The sequence below is a fragment of the Mus musculus genome, chromosome 13 (genome assembly GCF_000001635.26).
Source record: "Mus musculus strain C57BL/6J chromosome 13, GRCm38.p6 C57BL/6J".
NCBI classification, from domain to species: domain Eukaryota; kingdom Metazoa; phylum Chordata; class Mammalia; order Rodentia; family Muridae; genus Mus; species Mus musculus.
Genome location: NC_000079.6, coordinates 67263919 through 67283572, shown reverse-complemented (window position 1 = coordinate 67283572; position 19654 = coordinate 67263919). Strand labels below are relative to the sequence as shown.

Below are 19654 nucleotides of genomic sequence, written 5' to 3'. Positions count from 1 at the left end.
CTAGAAACTCTGGTCTTTGGGGGATTAGCCTAGAGACTAGAGCTAGGCTCTGGTTTTGTTGGGGGGGGGGCAACTTGGAAACTAATGCTAGGTACCAGCCTATTAGTTTACCTGAGTTCAAACTTAAGTCAGGGTTTCAAAAATGGAGTCTGAACTTAAGAGATTTGGCATCTCAGGCAGACCCAAATTAAAATTAGAATACCAGCAGCTACAGATGGAAAACAATTTTTATATAACGTAGATATTGGAGATGGTTGACCATGCCATTGTTCAGACTGCAACCAGATATCTGGGCATAGAAATCAACATCTGAAAAAACAGTGCACAAAACCACCCCTCAACACCTGTCTCAGACTCAGGGGCACCGACTCAGGACAGAAGAACCTTAGAGTCACACATGGTTGGGTGTGATGTGTGGATGCTGATGCCAAATCCTAACAATAGAGCCAGCCTTCTCGGTTAGCTAAAACAGCATACATTTCTAGATTTGTCATATTATCTGTACCCCAAAGACAATTGTTTTCTATAATGGAAAATTGAAACAAAACCAAGAGTATCCAGGCTTGTTGGAGCATAAACCAAGGTAGAACACAGGCGTAAGGCAAAGCTATCACAGGGACAGAGGGAGTATCCTATCTCAAAGGAAGCAGACCCAGAGACCTAGCAGAACAGCAGACATTAGGACTCTGTAACTTGAAAGCCAGACAAATACACTGCTCTCCAACAGGGAAAATATGACCCCACACTGCTGGCCATTCACACCAACGGGGAGTAAACTTTATATGACCCCAAGGCAGGAATGTGGCCAGGCCCCAACCTGAGGAGCACCAGCAAGCGGGCCCTGCTCCCAGACTGGCCTAATGGCTCTAGTGGTCATTTTCTAAGGGCTGTAACTGCTATTCTCAACCTGAGGTGGGAGTGGGCCCAGACTCTGCCCTACAAGAAGAAAAATCCCAGCAATCCCCAAACAGGAAAACCCATCAATCCCTGAGCTCCTCATGCTCAGAACTTGAAATCGCTCCAACCCTCACCCTGAAAAGCTCAGCCACGGAAACGCTCTCTACTCTAGGAAATGCTATAGAAGCTCCCTACTGTTCAGTTCCCTGGTGCCTTCTGCTGAGAGCAAAGGCAGCCACCCCTAGATTTATTCCTCCGAACCCTGGATTCAATCCTACCAATAAATCTCTTCTATAAGATTTGCTGCTGCTTGTGACTCTCATTGAAAGAAGCAAAGAAGGGAAGAAGCTAAGAAGTGGAGCAGGGATGAGGCTCCTGATACTCTCCCATGTAACACCTCTGCTGTCAAGGCTTCCTCGCAGAGCTATGTGGTTCCAGGTCTCCCGTGTTTCAGGATACTCTTCCATCAGAACAATGCCCCACATCAGAACTGTTTAGTTCCAGGGCTTCTGTGTTTCAGGTTACCCTTCCATTAGGATTCTGTCCCACCAGAGAACTGTGTGGATCCCTGGCTCCCAAGTCACAGGACCCCTTCCCATCTGAGAAGGAATACCAACATACAGTCTCTGGACACAGTGAGTATGGGCTCTGGCCTCTATGGCCGGTAAGATTTCTGCCAATGGCCAGGTCCAGCAACAAGGTTCAGGTCCTAAGACAGGAAAGGTACATTGGCACAAATGAAGACACTGATCACCTGTTGACTTTCAAGCAAGTGGTCCCAAATAGCTTGAGCCATCTTTATCCAATCACAATCCTGCTCACTCAAGCAGTGACATGATTGGTTATTTATTAAATCATTACATTAGCTTTATAAAAACCCCATCATTACAAAAATCGCTCACTAGTTCCACTTCCTGCTTCCTGCTGGCCCAAAATGACTAGCTAGGCATGCCCTAGACGCATGAGCACATACCCAGAGGGTAGCAAAGGTGGTTACACAGTCATGCAAGGTGAGAGACAGATTAAACATTTGGGGGTATATGTCCAGTTATCACATATCACCCCTGTGTCACAATACTCTAATACTTTTTAATTGTAGAAAGACACTCATTGTTCTCAGCGACCTTTCCTGATAAGCGCCTATCAATTCCTGAGATCATCTTTCCAGGAACCGCGTTTAATTTCTGTAGATGATGCATAGCTGTAGCAGTGAATTGTTAATCTGCTTTGGCTCCAGGCAGGTTGCCCGTGCGTTGCACCTGCCCAAGAGCTCTGGATTCGAAAATGAAACACACATACACACACACCAGCTAATTTTATATTAATGGGTCACTTCTAAACCTCCCCAGGGCTATCACAGACTCCCCTCCAGTATTCCATGCTTCACACTTTCTAAATCTATATTTTATCTTTGTTGCCCTGTGACCTTCTGAGCAGTCCACCCACCCACCTATAGGGCTGCTTTCCCTTTCCACTTACATTGCTGGATGACTTCTCTCTTGCAGCTCTTACATCTGATCCTTCTGCCCCCGAGCCATGGCAATTCTCTTCTCCTCCTTCTACCTCAGTTTTTACCTATGCAATCTAAAACTCCTGCTTGTTTCACCATGCCAAGCCAGTCACCTTTGGCCACTTTATTCCCAATCAAAGCCAACTGGGGGCAGGCTTCCTTTAGAGCCCGAACATGCAAATTCTCACGTGATTCTGGGAGTTGAATAAGACAAAGTATTAGAACCAATTCTCATCACATAGCTACCTCAGTTTAGGTCTCTGCTGATCAGACATAGATTCCTCAGAACAGGCAAGCAGAGTCTACTGCTCTCCACAACCACCAGAGGCTTACTCAGTGTGACTGTGGCTATTGCTCCAGCAATACAATTATGTGTCCCAAAATACCCAGGATTAATGGTCACATCTGGAGAATCTATACAGGCAGAGAGAAGAGAGGAGGCTTTCTCAACACAATTGAGAAAAACAGAATCATACACAAGGCTTTTAGCATGAATGATCCCGCTCTCGCCTCTGACCAACAAACTAAAATTAAATATAGCTATGAGTATCGACAGCATGGCAAAAGTAAAGAGAGGATTGTAGTACATGAAACCTATGGAATATACATAGAGGCCACCAAATTCCCCACAGATCCTCACCAAGTGGAAAGGGGTTTCCGTGGGCCTTGCCAAAGCAGAGTCCCAAAGCATTCGTACCATATACTGTTCCATGCAGGTGCTGCGTCTCCGCCGCCAGATCTCCTGAGGTCTCCGAAAGGTAAAGAAATGCAGACCAGAAGCCCCACTCCTGCCAAGAATGCAGCTCTTGCTCAGGAGGCTCCTGCAGTCACCACAGGCAGGTGGACAAGTCCTGCCTCCCTTACCTCAGGATGTGAGCACAAGAAAGCAGCAACAGTAGTCCAGTCTGCTCACCTTGCACGGGGTTCCTTTAAGGTAACAGCACACTTAGCAAACATCCAACAAATGTGTTTGAGCTCACGAGTATAAATAAGTGAGAAAAGCAATTGCGTGCTGGTTAATTTTTTCAACAATCGCTGCTGTTGGGATAGCAGAATGGATAATGAGTTTCAAAAGAGTGTCAAGTGAAGTGGAAACTTAAGGGTTCTTTGGAAAGTCAGTTGTGTCACATGGGGGTTTGCTGGGGCAAACATGTGAGGGAGTGTTTTCCTGAAGCAGACACAGGTGAGAGGACATTTTGCTAAAGCAGACACATGAAAGAACATTTCGCTGAAGCAGACATTTGTCAGGACTCCACAGAGAGAAATACACCAAAAAACTTGTGCTCCTGGGGCTGGAGAGATGGCTTAGTGGTTAAGAGCATTGTCTGCTCTTCCAAAGATTCTGAGTTCAATTCCCAACAACCACATTGTGGCTCACAACAACCATTTGTAGTGGGATCCAATGTCCTCTTCAGGTATCAGAAGAGAGCAACAGTGTATTCACAGGCATAAAATAAATATTTTTTAAAAAAAAGAAAAGAAAAAAATAAAAACTGCTGCTGCCATGCTGCAGTTTCTTGTGGCTTCCACAGACTCAGGCTGATTGACAAAGTGATGTAAGCTGAGACAGACCCACGCACTGAGGCAAGACATGTGCTGTGGCAAGACCCATGGAGGACTCAGGATATTTGGAGGGAGTGTAAATAGGACTGGCTGGACAGTGAAGGTTGGCTTGCTGCTGCAGCCGGCTGTACAGTGCTTGTTGGTCTCAAGTCTTCAAGGATCCCAGCTTTGCTGAGAGAGGCACAGCAGAGAACTTCTGGCATACCTCCTGGGCCCTCGTGCTGATTTGGCTGAGGCCTAGCTGTTCCTGCCACTGCTGCTGATTTGAGTTTACTATCCCGACACCACCAAACTGGACTTCTGGTGTATCCAGGAAGTGTTTGCAAGTGGACTGAGCTGCTGCTGCCGAACTATCAACTGGACTGCTGATTTCCTGAAAATGCAAACAGGAGTTGCTCCAAAGAACCTTTCTTCACAGGTCCACTTGCCCCACATCATCTTTTTCTCACTGCCTCTGGTGGGTGGTGTGCTAGAAGGGAGGGTAAAGTGGTTAAGGACCATCCCTAAAAGTAGACTTTGAAAAGAAAGTAAAGTTACAGTCAAGTGTCCTTAAGTTGAAAGGCCACTAAGTATGGGGCTGGACAAATGTTTTGTAAGTTTGTGAGAATTTTGGTGCCATGTCAAACAAGACATTTTCAGTGAGCGTGAGAACCAAAGAGGCATCAAGAGCCGCTGGGAGTTAAAAGAAATCAATGACTCTTAAGATGATTTTCCTTCCCACATTAGTGTATTACTTGCATATTTTAAAGTACAACCGAGTCAGCGTGATTTCTTCAGGCTGTAATAAGATTAAAATTACAACATACAGACCAGAAAGGACTTGTAAGCCTAACATTTCTGTCACAGGCTCAACTTACATTCACATAGCTCCTGTTGTGGATCTGACGGTGAACACGAGCCTGACTCCCATTGGCTCTCCTCCAGCCTCTGCATCTTTCTCCCATACTCTACTGTGGGATTCCAGAAACAAATTCAGCAACAGTAGCAATCACCCTACCTGAGTTCCAGGAATTCCTTCGCACAGACTTCTGGGAGATGTAGTCTGGATACTGTGACGTCACAGAGAACCATCTAGGAAATCCTCATAAGGCTTTTGGTTTGCGCATGAGTCTTTCTCAAAATCGGGCAAGAGTCCCGCCCTGCTGTACATTCCTGTTGTGTCTCTAACACAGAGGTTGGTCCAGGAAAGCAGCACGGCCTAAAGGTCTATGGGGGTGAGGGGTGGGGGTGGGGGGTGCACCTAGAAGAAAGCAGAGCAGTGCAGGGAGGGGGGGCTGTGTATATAGTTAAAAACTTAAAGGTACCTTACTGAGGTAGCAGTTTTATACCTTAGCTCCTCTCTCTCTCTCTCTCTCTCTCTCTCTCTCTCTCTCTCTCTCTCTCTCTCTCTCTTTCTTCTTCTTCTTCTTCTTCTTCTTCTTCTTCTTCTTCTTCTTCTTCTTCTTCTTCTTCTTCTTCCTCTTCTTCTTCTTCTTTTTCTTCTTCTTCTTCTTTTTGGTATACATATTAGTTAATTTTAAAGGATAAATATTACATATGGGAGTTTCTTTTTTCTCCCTCTCTTTTTTTATTAATCATTTTATTTGTTTACATTTCAAATGATAGCCCCATTCCAGTTTCCCTTTTGCAAAACCTCCATCCCCAACCTCCCTCCCCTTTGCCTCTATGACTTTCTTCTTTGCTCTAATATTTTGACGATCTAAACAGGTGTTGTACTTCTTTTTTTTTCCATTTTTTATTAGGTATTTAACTCATTTACATTTCCAATGCTATACCAAAAGTCCCCCATATCCACCCACCCCCACTCCCCTGCCCACCCACTCCCCCTTTTTGGCCCTGGTGTTCCCCTGTACTGGGGCATATAAAGTTTGCAAGTCCAATGGGCCTCTCTTTCCAGTGATGGCCGACTAGGCCATCTTTTGATATATATGCAGCTAGAGTCAAGAGCTCCGGGGTACTGGTTAGTTCATAATGTTGTTCCACCTATAGGGTTGCAGCTCCCTTTAGCTCCTTGGCTACTTTCTCTAGCTCCTCCATTGGGAGCCCTATGGTCCATCCATTAGCTGACTGTGAGCATCCACTTCTGTGTTTGCTAGGCCCCGGCATAGTCTCACAAGAGACAGCTACATCTGGGTCCTTTCAATAAAATCTTGCTAGTGTATGCAATGGTGTCAGCGTTTGGATGCTGATTATGGGGTGGATCCCTGGATATGGCAGTCTCTACATGGTCCATCCTTTCATCTCAGCTCCAAACTTTGTCTCTGTAACTCCTTCCATGGGTGTTTTGTTCCCAAATCTAAGGAGGGGCATAGTGTCCACACTTCAGTCTTCATTCTTTTTGAGTTTCATGTGTTTAGCAAATTATATCTTATATCTTGGGTATCCTAGGTTTGGGGCTAATATCCACTTATCAGTGAATACATATTGTGTGAGTTTCTTTGTGAATGTGTTACCTCACTCAGGATGATGCCCTCCAGGTCCATCCATTCGGCTAGGAATTTCATAAATTCATTCTTTTTAATAGCTGAGTAGTACTCCATTGTGTAGATGTACCACATTTTCTGTATCCATTCCTCTGTTGAGGGGCATCTAGGTTCTTTCCAGCTTCTGGCTATTATAAATAAGGCTGCTATGAACATAGTGGAGCATGTGTCCTTCTTACCTGTTGGGGCATCTTCTGGATATATGCCCAGGAGAGGTATTGCTGGATCCTCCGGTAGTACTATGTCCAATTTTCTGAGGAACCGCCAGACTGATTTCCAGAGTGGTTGTACAAGCCTGCACTCCCACCAACAATGGAGGAGTGTTCCTCTTTCTCCACATCCACGCCAGCATCTGCTGTCACCTGAATTTTTGATCTTAGCCATTCTGACTGGTGTGAGGTGGAATCTCAGGGTTGTTTTGATTTGCATTTCCCTGATGATTAAGGATGTTGAACATTTTTTCAAGTGCTTCTCTGCCATTCGGTATTCCTCAGGTGAGAATTCTTTGTTCAGTTCTGAGCCCCATTTTTAATGGGGTTATTTGATTTTCTGAAGTCCACCTTCTTGAGTTCTTTATATATGTTGGATATTAGTCCCCTATCTGATTTAGGATAGGTAAAGATCCTTTCCCAATCTGTTGGTGGTCTTTTTGTCTTATTGACGGTGTCTTTTGCCTTGCAGAAACTTTGGAGTTTCATTAGGTCCCATTTGTCAATTCTCGATCTTACAGCACAAGCCATTGCTGTTCTGTTCAGGAATTTTTCCCCTGTGCCCATATCTTCAAGGCTTTTCCCCACTTTCTCCTCTATAAGTTTCAGTGTCTCTGGTTTTATGTGAAGATCCTTGATCCACTTAGATTTGACCTTAGTACAAGGAGATAAGTATGGATCGATTCGCATTCTTCTACACGATAACAACCAGTTGTGCCAGCACCAATTGTTGAAAATGCTGTCTTTCTTCCACTGGATGGTTTTAGCTCCCTTGTCGAAGATCAAGTGACCATAGGTGTGTGGGTTCATTTCTGGGTCTTCAATTCTATTCCATTGGTCTACTTGTCTGTCTCTATACCAGTACCATGCAGTTTTTATCACAATTGCTCTGTAGTAAAGCTTTAGGTCTGGCATGGTGATTCCGCCAGAAGTTCTTTTATCCTTGAGAAGACTTTTTGCTATCCTAGGTTTTTTGTTATTCCAGACAAATTTGCAAATTGCTCCTTCCAATTCGTTGAAGAATTGAGTTGGAATTTTGATGGGGATTGCATTGAATCTGTAGATTGCTTTTGGCAAGATAGCCATTTTTACAATGTTGATCCTGCCAATCCATGAGCATGGGAGATCTTTCCATCTTCTGAGATCTTCCTTAATTTCTTTCTTCAGAGATTTGAAGTTTTTATCATACAGATCTTTCACTTCCTTAGTTAGAGTCACGCCGAGATATTTTATATTATTTGTGACTATTGAAAAGGGTGTTGTTTCCCTAATTTCTTTCTCAGCCTGTTTATTCTTTGTATAGAGAAAGGCCATTGACTTGTTTGAGTTTATTTTATATCCAGCTACTTCACCGAAGCTGTTTATCAGGTTTAGGAGTTCTCTGGTAGAATTTTTAGGGTCACTTATATATACTATCATATCATCTGCAAAAAGTGATATTTTGACTTCCTCTTTTCCAATTTGTATCCCCTTGATCTCCTTTTGTTGTCGAATTGCTCTGGCTAATACTTCAAGTACTATGTTGAAAAGGTAGGGAGAAAGTGGGCAGCCTTGTCTAGTCCCTGATTTTAGTGGGATTGCTTCCAGTTTCTCTCCATTTACTTTGATGTTGGCTACTGGTTTGCTGTAGATTGCTTTTATCATGTTTAGGTATGGGCCTTGAATTCCTGATCTTTCCAAAACTTTTATCATGAATGGGTGTTGGATCTTGTCAAATGCTTTTTCTGCATCTAACGAGATGATCATGTGATTTTTGTCTTTGAGTTTGTTTATATAATGGATTACATTGATGGATTTTCGTATATTAAACCATCCCTGCATCCCTGGAATAAAACCTACTTGGTCAGGATGGATGATTGCTTTAATGTGTTCTTGGATTCGGTTAGCGAGAATTTTATTGAGGATTTTTGCATCGATATTCATAAGAGAAATTGGTCTGAAGTTCTCTATCTTTGTTGGATCTTTCTGTGGTTTAGGTATCAGAGTAATAGTGGCTTCATAAAATGAGTTGGGTAGAGTACCTTCTACTTCTATTTTGTGAAATAGTTTGTGCAGAATTGGAATTAGATCTTCTTTGAAGGTCTGACAGAACTCTGCACTAAACCCATCTGGTCCTGGGCTTTTTTTGGTTGGGAGACTATTAATAACTGCTTCTATCTCTTTAGGTGATATGGGACTGTTTAGATGGTCAACTTGATCCTGATTCAACTTTGGTACCTGGTATCTGTCCAGAAATTTGTCCATTTCATCCAGGTTTTCCAGCTTTGTTGAGTATAGCCTTTTGTAGAAGGATCTGATGGTGTTTTGGATTTCTTCAGGATCCGTTGTTATGTCTCCCCTTTCAGTTCTAATTTTGTTAATTAGGATTTTGTCTCTGTGCCCTTTAGTGAGTCTAGCTAAGGGTTTATCTATCTTGTTGATTTTCTCAAAGAACCAACTCCTCGTTTGGTTAATTCTTTGAATAGTTCTTCTTGTTTCCACTTGGTTGATTTCACCCCTGAGTTTGATTATTTCCTGCCGTCTACTCCTCTTGGGTGAATTTGCTTCCTTTTTTTCTAGGGCTTTTAGATGTGTTGTCAAGCTGCTAGTATGTGCTGTCTCCCGTTTCTTCTTGGAGGCACCCAGAGCTATGAGTTTCCCTCTTAGAAATGCTTTCATTGTGTCCCATAGGTTTGGGTACGTTGTGGCTTCATTTTCATTAAACTCTAAAAAGTCTTTAATTTCTTTCTTTATTCCTTCCTTGACCAAGGTATCATTGAGAAGAGTGTTATTCAGTTTCCACGTGAATGTTGGCTTTCCATTATTTATGTTGTTATTGAAGATCAGTCTTAGGCCATGGTGGTCTGATAGGATACATGGGACAATTTCAATATTTTTGTATCTATTGAGGCCTGTTTTGTGACCAATTATATGGTCAATTTTGGAGAAGGTCCCGTGAGGTGCTGAGAAGAAGGTATATCCTTTTGTTTTAGGATAAAATGTTCTGTAGATATCTGTCAGGTCCATTTGTTTCATAACTTCTGTTAGTTTCACTGTGTCCCTGTTTAGTTTCTGTTTCCACGATCTGTCCTTTGAAGAAAGTGGTGTGTTGAAGTCTCCCACTATTATTGTGTGAGGTGCAATGTATGCTTTGAGCTTTACTAAAGTGTCTCTAATGAATGTGGCTGCCCTTGCATTTGGTGCGTAGATATTCAGAATTGAGAGTTCCTCTTGGAGGATTTTACCTTTGATGAGTATGAAGTGTCCCTCCTTGTCTTTTTTGATAACTTTGGGTTGGAAGTCGATTTTATCCGATATTAAAATGGCTACTCCAGTTGTTTCTTCAGTCCATTTGCTTGGAAAATTGTTTTCCAGCCTTTCACTCTGAGGTAGTGTCTGTCTTTTTCCCTGAGATGGGTTTCCTGTAAGCAGCAGAATGTTGGGTCCTGTTTGTGTAGCCAGTCTGTTAGTCTATGTCTTTTTATTGGGGAATTGAGTCCATTGATATTAAGAGATATTAAGGAAAAATAATTGTTGCTCCCTTTTATTTTTGTTGTTAGAGTTGGCATTCTGTTCTTGTGGCTGTCTTCTTTTTGGTTTGTTGAATGATTACTTTCTTGGTTGTTCTAGGGCGTGATTTCCGTCCTTGTATTGCTTCTTTTCTGTTATTATCCTTTGAAGGGCTGGATTCGTGGAAAGATATTGTGTGAATTTGGTTTTGTCGTGGAATACTTTGGTTTCTCCATCTATGGTAATTGAGAGTTTGGCCGGGTATAGTAGCCTGGGCTGGCATTTGTGTTCTCTTAGTGTCTGTATAACATCTGTCCAGGCTCTTCTGGCTTTCATAGTCTCTGGTGAAAAGTCTGGTGTAATTCTGATAGGCCTTCCTTTATATGTTACTTGACCTTTCTCCCTTACTGCTTTTAATATTCTATCTTTATTTAGTGCATTTGTTGTTCTGATTATTATGTGTCGGGAGGAATTTCTTTTCTGGTCCAGTCTATTTGGAGTTCTGTAGGCTTCTTGTATGATCATGGGCATCTCTTTTTTTATGTTTGGGAAGTTTTCTTCTATTATTTTGTTGAAGATATTAGCTGGCCCTTTAAGTTGAAAATCTTCATTCTCATCAATTCCTATTATCCGTAGGTTTGGTCTTCTCATTGTGTCCTGGATTACCTGGATGTTTTGAGTTAGGATCCTTTTGCATTTTGTATTTTCTTTGACTGTTGTGTCGATGTTCTCTATGGAATCTTCTGCACCTGAGATTCTCTCTTCCATTTCTTGTATTCTGTTGCTGATGCTCGCATCTATGGTTCCAGATCTCTTTCCTAGGGTTTCTATCTCCAGCGTTGCCTCGCTTTGGGTTTTCTTTATTGTGTCTACTTCCCCTTTTAGTTCTAGTATGGTTTTGTTCATTTCCATCACCTGTTTGGATGTGTTTTCCTGTTTTTCTTTAATGATTTCTACCTGTTTGGCTGTGTTTTCCTGCTTTTCTTTAAGGGCCTGTAACTCTTTAGCAGTGCTCTCCTGTAATTCTTTAAGTGACTTATGAAAGTCCTTCTTGATGTCCTCTATCATCATCATGAGAAATGTTTTTAAATCTGGGTCTAGATTTTCGGTTGTGTTGGGGTGCCCAGGACTAGTTGGGGTAGGAGTGCTGCGTTCTGATGATGGTGAGTGGTCTTGATTTCTGTTAGTAGGATTCTTACGTTTGCCTTTCGCCATCTGGTAATCTCTGAAGCTAGCTGTTTTAGTTGTCACTGTTAAGAGCTTGTTCTTCAGGTGACTCTGTTAGCCTCTATGAGCAGACCTTGAGGGTAGCACTCTCCTTAGTTTCAGTGGGCAGAGTATTCTCTGCAGGCAAGCTCTCTTCTTGCAAGGCAGGTACCCAGATATCTGGTGTTCGAACCAGACTCCTGGCAGAAGTTGTGTTCCACTCACTAGAGGTCTTAGGATCACGTGTGGAATCCTGTGTGGGCCCTTGCGGGTGTCAGGTGACTCAGCTGGCAAGGTAGCCCGGGGCTCGAGTGGAGTGGAAGGGGTTTGTGCCCCAGATCAAGCCTGGGTAGTCTGCTTCCCTATGTACCGCCGTCTCAAGTTCCGCGCGATTGGATTGGGGCAGGCGCTGTGTTCCACTCACTAGAGGTCTTAGGGTCCCGTGGGGAGTCCCGTGTGGGCCCTTGCGGGTGTTGGGCAAGACTCTGCTGGCAAGGAAGCCCGGGGCTCGAGTCGAGCGGAAGGGACTTGTGGTGTTGTACTTCTATAGGCATCTCCTTCTTTAGGTTAGAAAAAATTTCTTCCATGATTTTCTTGAAAATATTTTTCTGAGATTGCTTTCTTATAGAACCCAAGACTACTAGCCCAGGGACGGCTCTCCCACCCTTGATCACTAATTGAGAAAATGCCTTACAGCTGGATCTCCTGGAAGTATTTTCTCAAAGGGGACTACTTTCTCTGTGATAACTCCAGCTTCTGTCAAGTTGACACACAGAACCAGCCAGTACAAACATCAAATTTGTTCAAACATGAGGCCTGAATATTTTTTTTTCATCAGTGTTTTCCAGATAGGGTTGTTCTGTGTAGTGCTGACATTCCTGAAATTCACTCAAAAGACCAAGCTGTTCTGAAGTACAGAGATCCAAGTCTCTCTGACCCATAACTGTTAGAATCAAAGAAATATACCACCATAGGCCCCATAAATACTTTTAATTATATATGTGTACATATATACATACATATATGTATATATACATACATTTTTGTTTATATGTATACACACACATATATAATTTTACTAGCAGTGTGTGTGTGTGCATGCATGCCTGCCTGTCTGTCTGTCTGTCTGTCTGTCTGTTTATGTCCCTGTGCTCCTCTCTTCTATATGAGCTTCATGATGTCAAAAGAGTTGGGCTGGTCCTCTAGAACTGTGCTTGTGAGCCACAATGTGAATGTTAGAAAACAAACTCATGCTCTGTAAGAATTTAATTACTCTCAACTACTGAACAATCTCTTTAGCTTACTGTAAGCATAGATTTTTAAAAGGAATTTGGCCACACATCACATTGAATGCAGAATGTTTCTATGGGAGAAACTTAAAGGATTAAGTGACTATAAAATGATAGTGTAGGCAATAAAGCTAAAACTTCCAACATGGTCTAAACAAGCATATAAGGCCTGAGAATCAGACTATGGTAAACTTTCTGTAAGTATGCCCGGGCCGCTAACACCATGCTGAATGAGGCTTTCTCTAGAGTCTGCATGTTCAGTTTGTGCCTACCTCCTTCTCTTGAATTAACCAATTTCACTAGGAGGAAATGGAAACTGCGGAACAGTTGAGGTTTCATCCTCACAGATCAGCTCCTCTCAGGTGAGTCAGTTCCCTCAGTCAGTACACTCACACATTGAAAGCCTAGCAGTACTTATGGTTGCTGGCAATGCCCTTCCCTGCAGCCTTCAGGAGTACAGACTAGTCATGAGTTCATTCTAAACAGACATGCCAATCAAGTGTCCAGGTGAATGTATTAGGGGTATTGTTTAATACTGCTTGATGACTCTAGTTTCTCTAAGAGGAGCTGTATCCCTGGCTTAGCACACTGCCTGGAATACAAGAATTGAATAGGAACTTCCCATAGTCTCTGCACTGAAACAGCTTCCTCATCAATCTGTATACATCGTGGAAGCATGAAGCCTTCCTTATAATGGGTGTGTACCTTTGTCTCAAACACAAACTGCCCAGCAATAAATCTTCCTAAGAAGAGATGGGCATTCTCAGTACTCCATGGTCCCAATGCAGCTTCTTTACTACACTGAGCTCACTTGACAATCGTAGGGACATATTTCTAACACCTTTGTATTCAAGGAGGAATCATCTCAGTGTTCTGCTTAGAAGTGAGGGAAGTTCAAGACAGATAACAAATATTTAAATCGTCTGAAACATGAATCATGGCGTGATCAGGAGAGAGGAAATTCTATAAGGAACATCAAAGGGAACAAGGGAAATCCTATAGTGCACAGTGTACCAAGAGTCAGTAGACTCACCAGTGTGATCCCAGGAGCTCTGCACCTCCTGCTGGGAGATGGGGAGGAGGAAAGCCTGTGCTCAGAGAACACCCGGTGGTGACTAGTTTTGATTTCCTGTTCTTCTTCTTTTTTTTTTTTTAATTATTATTTATTTATTATATGTAAGTACACTGTAGCTGTCTTCAGACACTCCAGAAGAGGGCGTCAGATCTCATTACAGATGGTTGTGAGCCACCATGTGGTTGCTGGGATTTGAACTCCAGACCTTTGGAAGAGCAGTCGGGTGCTCTTACCCACTGAGCCATCTCACCAGCCTGATTTCCTGTTCTTCTGTTTTAAGCACCTGAGATGCTGCATGTCAGGCGGGATCACCAAGCGTGGTTTCATTAAAGAAATGCACAGTCCTACATTACCGTCCTGCTTCCTTATTTTTAAGTAAAGCAGACCATGAAAGCATGATTTCCCATGTGTTAGTATGATTTCATAAGTAGGTTTGAGCTTTAAAATCACGTTTTAGCAGAAATAACTAGCATGATTAACATTACTGAGAAAGGCTCGACTCACAGGCTAACATCGCATGCTGAGACCACAGCACTTCAAAAAAGCCCGAATGCCCTGTGGCTGCCCATGTGCAGAAGACTGTTTCTTTCTAATTCCACTTGCTCACAGTAGGGCAGGTACCCAGGCAGTGCACAAAACCCATTTGGAGTGTTCCTGGAAGTCCTTTGCACTGACTTGTGGGAAATGTAGTCCCAACAATTATGACATCACCAGAAGGGGCTGTCAGTATTGAACTTCCGGGTTCGTTCTTAAACCTCGCTTCTCCCCCAAAGTTAGGGGACTGTCCTGCTCAGAACTGGGCTTGGATCTCTGACATGGAGGTTGGTGCAGGGAGCAACGCCGTCCTGCAGATCCAGAGGGACTGTGCAGGGTGGCGGGTCGGGCGCGGAGGGAGCTGACTCAGGCTGGTTGGGAGACAGGGGAAGCTGCTGACCTGGAGATGCTGTGCTGACCTAGGATGGGCCACTGCCCCCGGGAACAAGATTGAAGAGGAGAAGGTTGGAAAACAACAGGATGGCCAGGGCAATCTGGTTCTGCTGACTGCCTGTGCCTGAGATGCTGAAGGGAGCGCACTCAACTTTGCTGAAGAACATGCTCTGCCTAGCTGACCCGTGATCACATGGCTATAGTCAGATTCTCGGGATTTACAGAACTTCCTAAATTTCCTAGTGTGCTGGAACAGAAAGTCTTGTGAGGGCAACTGTTGTGTGGAATGTTAGTTCCTATTCCCTTGGAATGAATTGTTAGATTTATGGACGCCTCCGTTTGAATAGGAATTTCTAATAGACACCGCTGTGACCTGAATCATCACAATACATGGCTGTATAGCCACAGAATAATCTTGGAATTGGTATGAACCCGTGTTTGCACAATCCAAATAATTAACCTTTCTTTCCCCTTACCTCTGGTACGTGGGCTAGAGGGAAAGTTGAAGCGTTCAAGAACTCTAATTAAGTAAGTCTTGAAATTTCTAAGCCTACAGTATGATGTTTTCTAGTTCCATCCATTTGCCTGAAAAATTCTTGATATCCTTATTTTCAATAGCTGAGCAGTATTTCACTGTGTAAGTGAACCACATTTTCTTTATCCATTTGTTCATCGAGGGATATCTGTATTGTTTCCAGATTCTGGATATCATGAATGAAGTTGCTCTGAATGTAGTTGAGTAAGGTGCCTTGTAGTTTGGTGGAACATCTTTTGGGTATATGACCGTGGTATAGCTGGGTCTTGAGGTAGAACTATACCCAATTATCTGAGGAGCTGCCAAATTGATTTCTATAGTGGTTGTGCAACTTGACACTCCCTCCAGCAATGGAGGCGTGTTCTCCCTGATTCACATCCTTGCCAGCATGTGCTGTGGCTTGCGTTTTTGATTTTGGCCATTCTGCTGGGTGTAAAGTAGAATCTCAGTCACCTTGGTTTGCATTTTCCTGAAGGCTAAGAATGTTGGACCTTTTAAAGGTCTTTCTTGGCCATTAAAGATTCCTCTATTGAGGAATTCTCTGCTTAGCTCTTTAACCCATTTTTAAATTGGCTATTTGGGTTGTTGGTGTCTACCTTTTTGAGTTCATTATATTTTTTGGGTGTCACCCCCCCCACCCCCATGAGGCATAGGGTTGATGAAGATCTTTTCCCCTTCTGTAGGCTACCAATTTTTTCCTATTGACAGCGACCTTTGCCTTGCAGAAGCTTTTCAGTTTCATGAGGCCCCATTTATTAGTTACTGATCTTAGTGCCTGAGCTATTTGGTGTTCTGTTCAGGAGGTTGTCTCCTGTACCAGTGTGTTCAAGGCTACTTTATACTTCCTCTTGTATTAGACTTAGTGTATCTGGTTTTATGTTGAGGTCTTTGATCCATGTGGACTTGAGTTTTTGCAGGATAATAAATTGGATCTATTTACATTTTCTAGATGCAGACATCCAGTTAGACAGCTACCATTTGTTAAAGATGCTTTCTTTTTCCATTGGATGGTTTTTGTCTTCTTAGTAAAAAAAAAAAATCAATGTTCATAGGTGTATGGGTTTATTTCAGGATCTTGTATTTGATTCAGTTCATCAACCTCTCTGTTTCTGTACCAATATCATGCATTTGTGGTTGTTGTTTTATTTGTTTGTTTGTTTGTTTGTTTGTTTGTTTTACTATTCTGTGGTACAGCTTGAAATCAGGGATGGTCATTTTATTGTACAGGATTGTTTTAGGTATACAGTTTTGTTTTGTTTTTTCCATGTGAAGTTGAAAATTGTTTTTCCAAGGTCTGTTAAGAATTATGTTGTAGTTTTAATGGGAAGTGCATTGAATCTGTAGATTGCTTATGATAAGATGGCCATTTTTATTGTTAATCTTACTTATCCATGACCATGAGAAATCATTCCATCTTTTGATATCTTAGTTATATTCCTTTTTCAGAGAGTTGAAGTTCTTGTTTTACAGGTCTTTCAATTGCTTGGTTAGAGTTACACCAGGATATTTTATAATATTTGTGGATAGTGAGAAGGTAGTTGTTTCCCTAATTTCTTTGTCAGTCTGTTTACTGTTCATATAACTGAGGGCCACTGATTTTTTTTTTTTGAGCAGATTTTGTATCCAACCATTTTGCTGATGATGTTTATATGATGTAGGAGGTCTCTGGTAGAGTTTTGGGGGTCACTTGTGCATGCTATCATATCATCTGTGAATATCCATACTTTGATTTTTTTCTTTTCCAAATTATATCCCCTTCTTGTTGTTTTATGGCTTTTGCTAGAACTTTAAGTACTAGATTGAAGAGATGTGGGGAGATAGACAGCCTTGTCTTGTCCATGATTTTAATGGAGCTGCTTTAAGTTTCTCTCCATCTAATTTGATGTTGGCTATTGGCCTGCTGGATGTTGCTTTTCTTGTGTTTAGTTATGCACTTTGTATTCCTGATCTCTCTAAGGCTTTTAACATGAAGGGAAGTTGGATTTTTTCAAAGTTTTTTTTTCAGTATCTAAGGAGACTATTATGAAATATTTGCTTGTCTCAATTTGTTTATATGGTGGATTTAGTTGATGGGACTTCATATATTGAACCACTCCTGTGTTCCTGGGATAAAGTCTCGTTCATCAAGTTGGATGATATTTTTGATCTGTTCTTGGGTTTGGTTTGTGAGTATTTAATTGAGCATTTTTGCATCAATGTTCATAAATAAAGTTGGTCTGAAATAGTCTTTCTGTGTTGAGTCTTTGTGTGGTTTAGGTATCAGGGTGACCACTGTTAGGTTTGTCTAGATGAGCTGCAGGCAGGTAGGGAGTTGGAGTAAGAGCTCCAAGGTTCCCCTTTAAATCCATATTTATGTTCTTCCACTCCCCTAATTAGAGCTTCCCAGTTCTTCCCAGTTTCCCCCACGAGGTCATATGTACCTTCCATTCTGTCTCTTTATTTTCTTTTTAATTAATTTTTTTTTACGTATTCAATTTACATCCTACTCACTGCCCACTCCTGATTACCCACAATCCTCCCACACTCCCCTACCCTTCTCCTCTGAGTTGGTGGAGGTTCCCCGGGTTTGCTTCCCACCCTGGCACTTCAAGTCTTTGTGAGGCTAGGTGCTTCCCACTGAGCCCTAACAAGACAGCCCAGCTAGAAGACCATATCCCAGGTACAGGTAACAGGTTTGGGGTATCCCCCATTACAGTTGTTCAGGACCCATATGAAGTTCAAGCTACACATCTGCTATATATGTGCAGGGAGGACTAGGTCCACCCCATGTATGTTCTTTGCTTGTTGGTTCAGACTCTTAGAGCACCAAGGGTCCAGGTTAGTTGATTCCGTTGGTCTTCCTGTGGTGTTCCTATTCACTTCAGGGCCCTTCCTTCCTCCTATTCTTCCATAAGGGTCTCCAAGCTCCATCTACTCCTTGGCTATGGGTGTCTATCTGTCTGAGTCAGCTGCTGTGGACCCTCTCAGAGGACAGCGTGCTCCTGTCTCTATGGTTCAGGAGTCTGATGGAGGTAGAAGAGAGGTAAGGGGAGAATCCCATTCTCTCTCTTATGCTTCCAAACAGAATCTCTGCAGGGCTTCTTGGCCTTCATGACCATCCGTATAACAAGGCAGGGCAGGCAGGAAGACAGTTTGCCCAACTCATTAGCAGTTCTTTGTTTAAATGGGGAGGAGGGATTTGACCTACACTTGTTTTTTATAGGCATATTCATGCACAAGCACAATTGGATGAAAACTCTTCTGGTGATAATTACTTAAATCCTAAATGCACAATAAAGCATATGTAAATTTCCTAGAGAGACAGTGTTAGCTAAATACATATCATATGTGAATAAAAGGAGACTCATTGTCAAATCTATCAACATAGGTTTTATAGATGAAGTGGAAAAACAGTCTTAAAATGAATAAGAAAAACTAATAACAAGAAGCGTCTTGGAGGAGACACAGTGACAGTAGAGATTCTAGCCACAGTGATAGACTAAAGTTCAGCACACTAGCAATCTGTCCTAACCTTTGTCTGGGAAACCGGTTTTGCATTCCTTCCCTTGAAGAAACACCCCTCTAGTCCTACATTCTCGAGCACTTTTATCATAAAAACTTATTGGAGTACATTAAAGAATCTTCTGCTCCTGTTGAGATGATCATGAGATTTTTGTTTCTAATATTCTGTCATTTATTGCATATATTTACTTGCATATTATGAACCATCACTGTATTTAAGGGATAAAGCCAACTTGGTCATGGTCAATAATGTTTTTAACGTGTGTCTGTATTTTCTTTGCAAGTTTTTCTTCCCAATATATATTTTTGAGCAATTTGGTTCTGACTTCATTGTGGGTATTGGCTACTAAAGTTCTTTTGTTGTAGTTTTTGTTGGGTCTCTATCTGATTTTGGTATTAGAGTGATAATAGCTTCATAGAATTTGTTTGTAGGTGCATCTTCTGTTCATATATTTATCAAATGGTTGAAGAAGGACTAGTTGTAGATCTTTGAATGCCTCAGAGAATTGTTGTGAATCCGTCTGGGCACAGAATTTTTTTTTTTAGCTGGAACTATTTATTGTAATTTCAATCTCCCCATTTGATTCGAGTCTGTTTAGGGTGTTAATTTCTCCCACTTTAATTTTGTTTATTTATATGTAAAATATGCACAAGAATGAAAATAAAATCTCAAGAAAACTAAATCTCTGGGACTTGTTGAAGGCAGTCCTGTGGGTGAAGATTACAGCTCTAATTGCCTATGTGAAACTATGAGAAAGAACACAGAAAAATGATTGAATGATACAATGGAGAAATTTTGGATAAACAAGAACAAACATAATTCAAATCCTGTCAAAGTCAAAGAATAAAAAGAAAGAAAAACAAGCAACACAAAACAAACTAATGAGAAGGGAAATAATTGAAACAAGATCAAATAAAAATATTCAATTGATCACCAAATTCACAGAAGGTTCTTTAAGGAGATAAACAA

At 41.9% G+C, this 19654-nt stretch overlaps 1 protein-coding gene and 1 long non-coding RNA gene across 9 annotated transcripts in view; one reads left to right on the top strand and one right to left on the bottom strand.

Annotated features, from left to right (window-relative positions):
- Positions 1–211: 211 nt before the first annotated feature.
- On the bottom strand, positions 212–4979 carry F630042J09Rik (RIKEN cDNA F630042J09 gene). Its single transcript, NR_033540.1, has 4 exons — positions 4828–4979; positions 3048–4439; positions 2377–2601; positions 212–1606 (listed from the first exon to the last, which is right to left on the bottom strand). It is a non-coding gene; the product is annotated as an RIKEN cDNA F630042J09 gene (long non-coding RNA).
- Positions 4980–5074: 95 nt separating this feature from the next.
- Positions 5075–19654, top strand: part of Zfp458 (zinc finger protein 458) — a 53362-nt gene continuing 38782 nt past the window's right edge. For 3 of the 8 annotated variants that reach the window (XM_030247256.1, XM_017315510.2, XM_030247257.1), the window contains exon 1: positions 13778–14542. In XM_030247256.1, the coding sequence (XP_030103116.1) occupies positions 14423–14542 (120 nt within the window). In that variant the 5' untranslated portion in view covers positions 13778–14422. Of the gene's footprint in view, positions 5145–13777; positions 15177–19654 lie in introns of those variants that run through there. The other 5 variants (XM_030247260.1, XM_030247259.1, XM_030247258.1 and 2 more) reach the window with 5 other exon arrangements.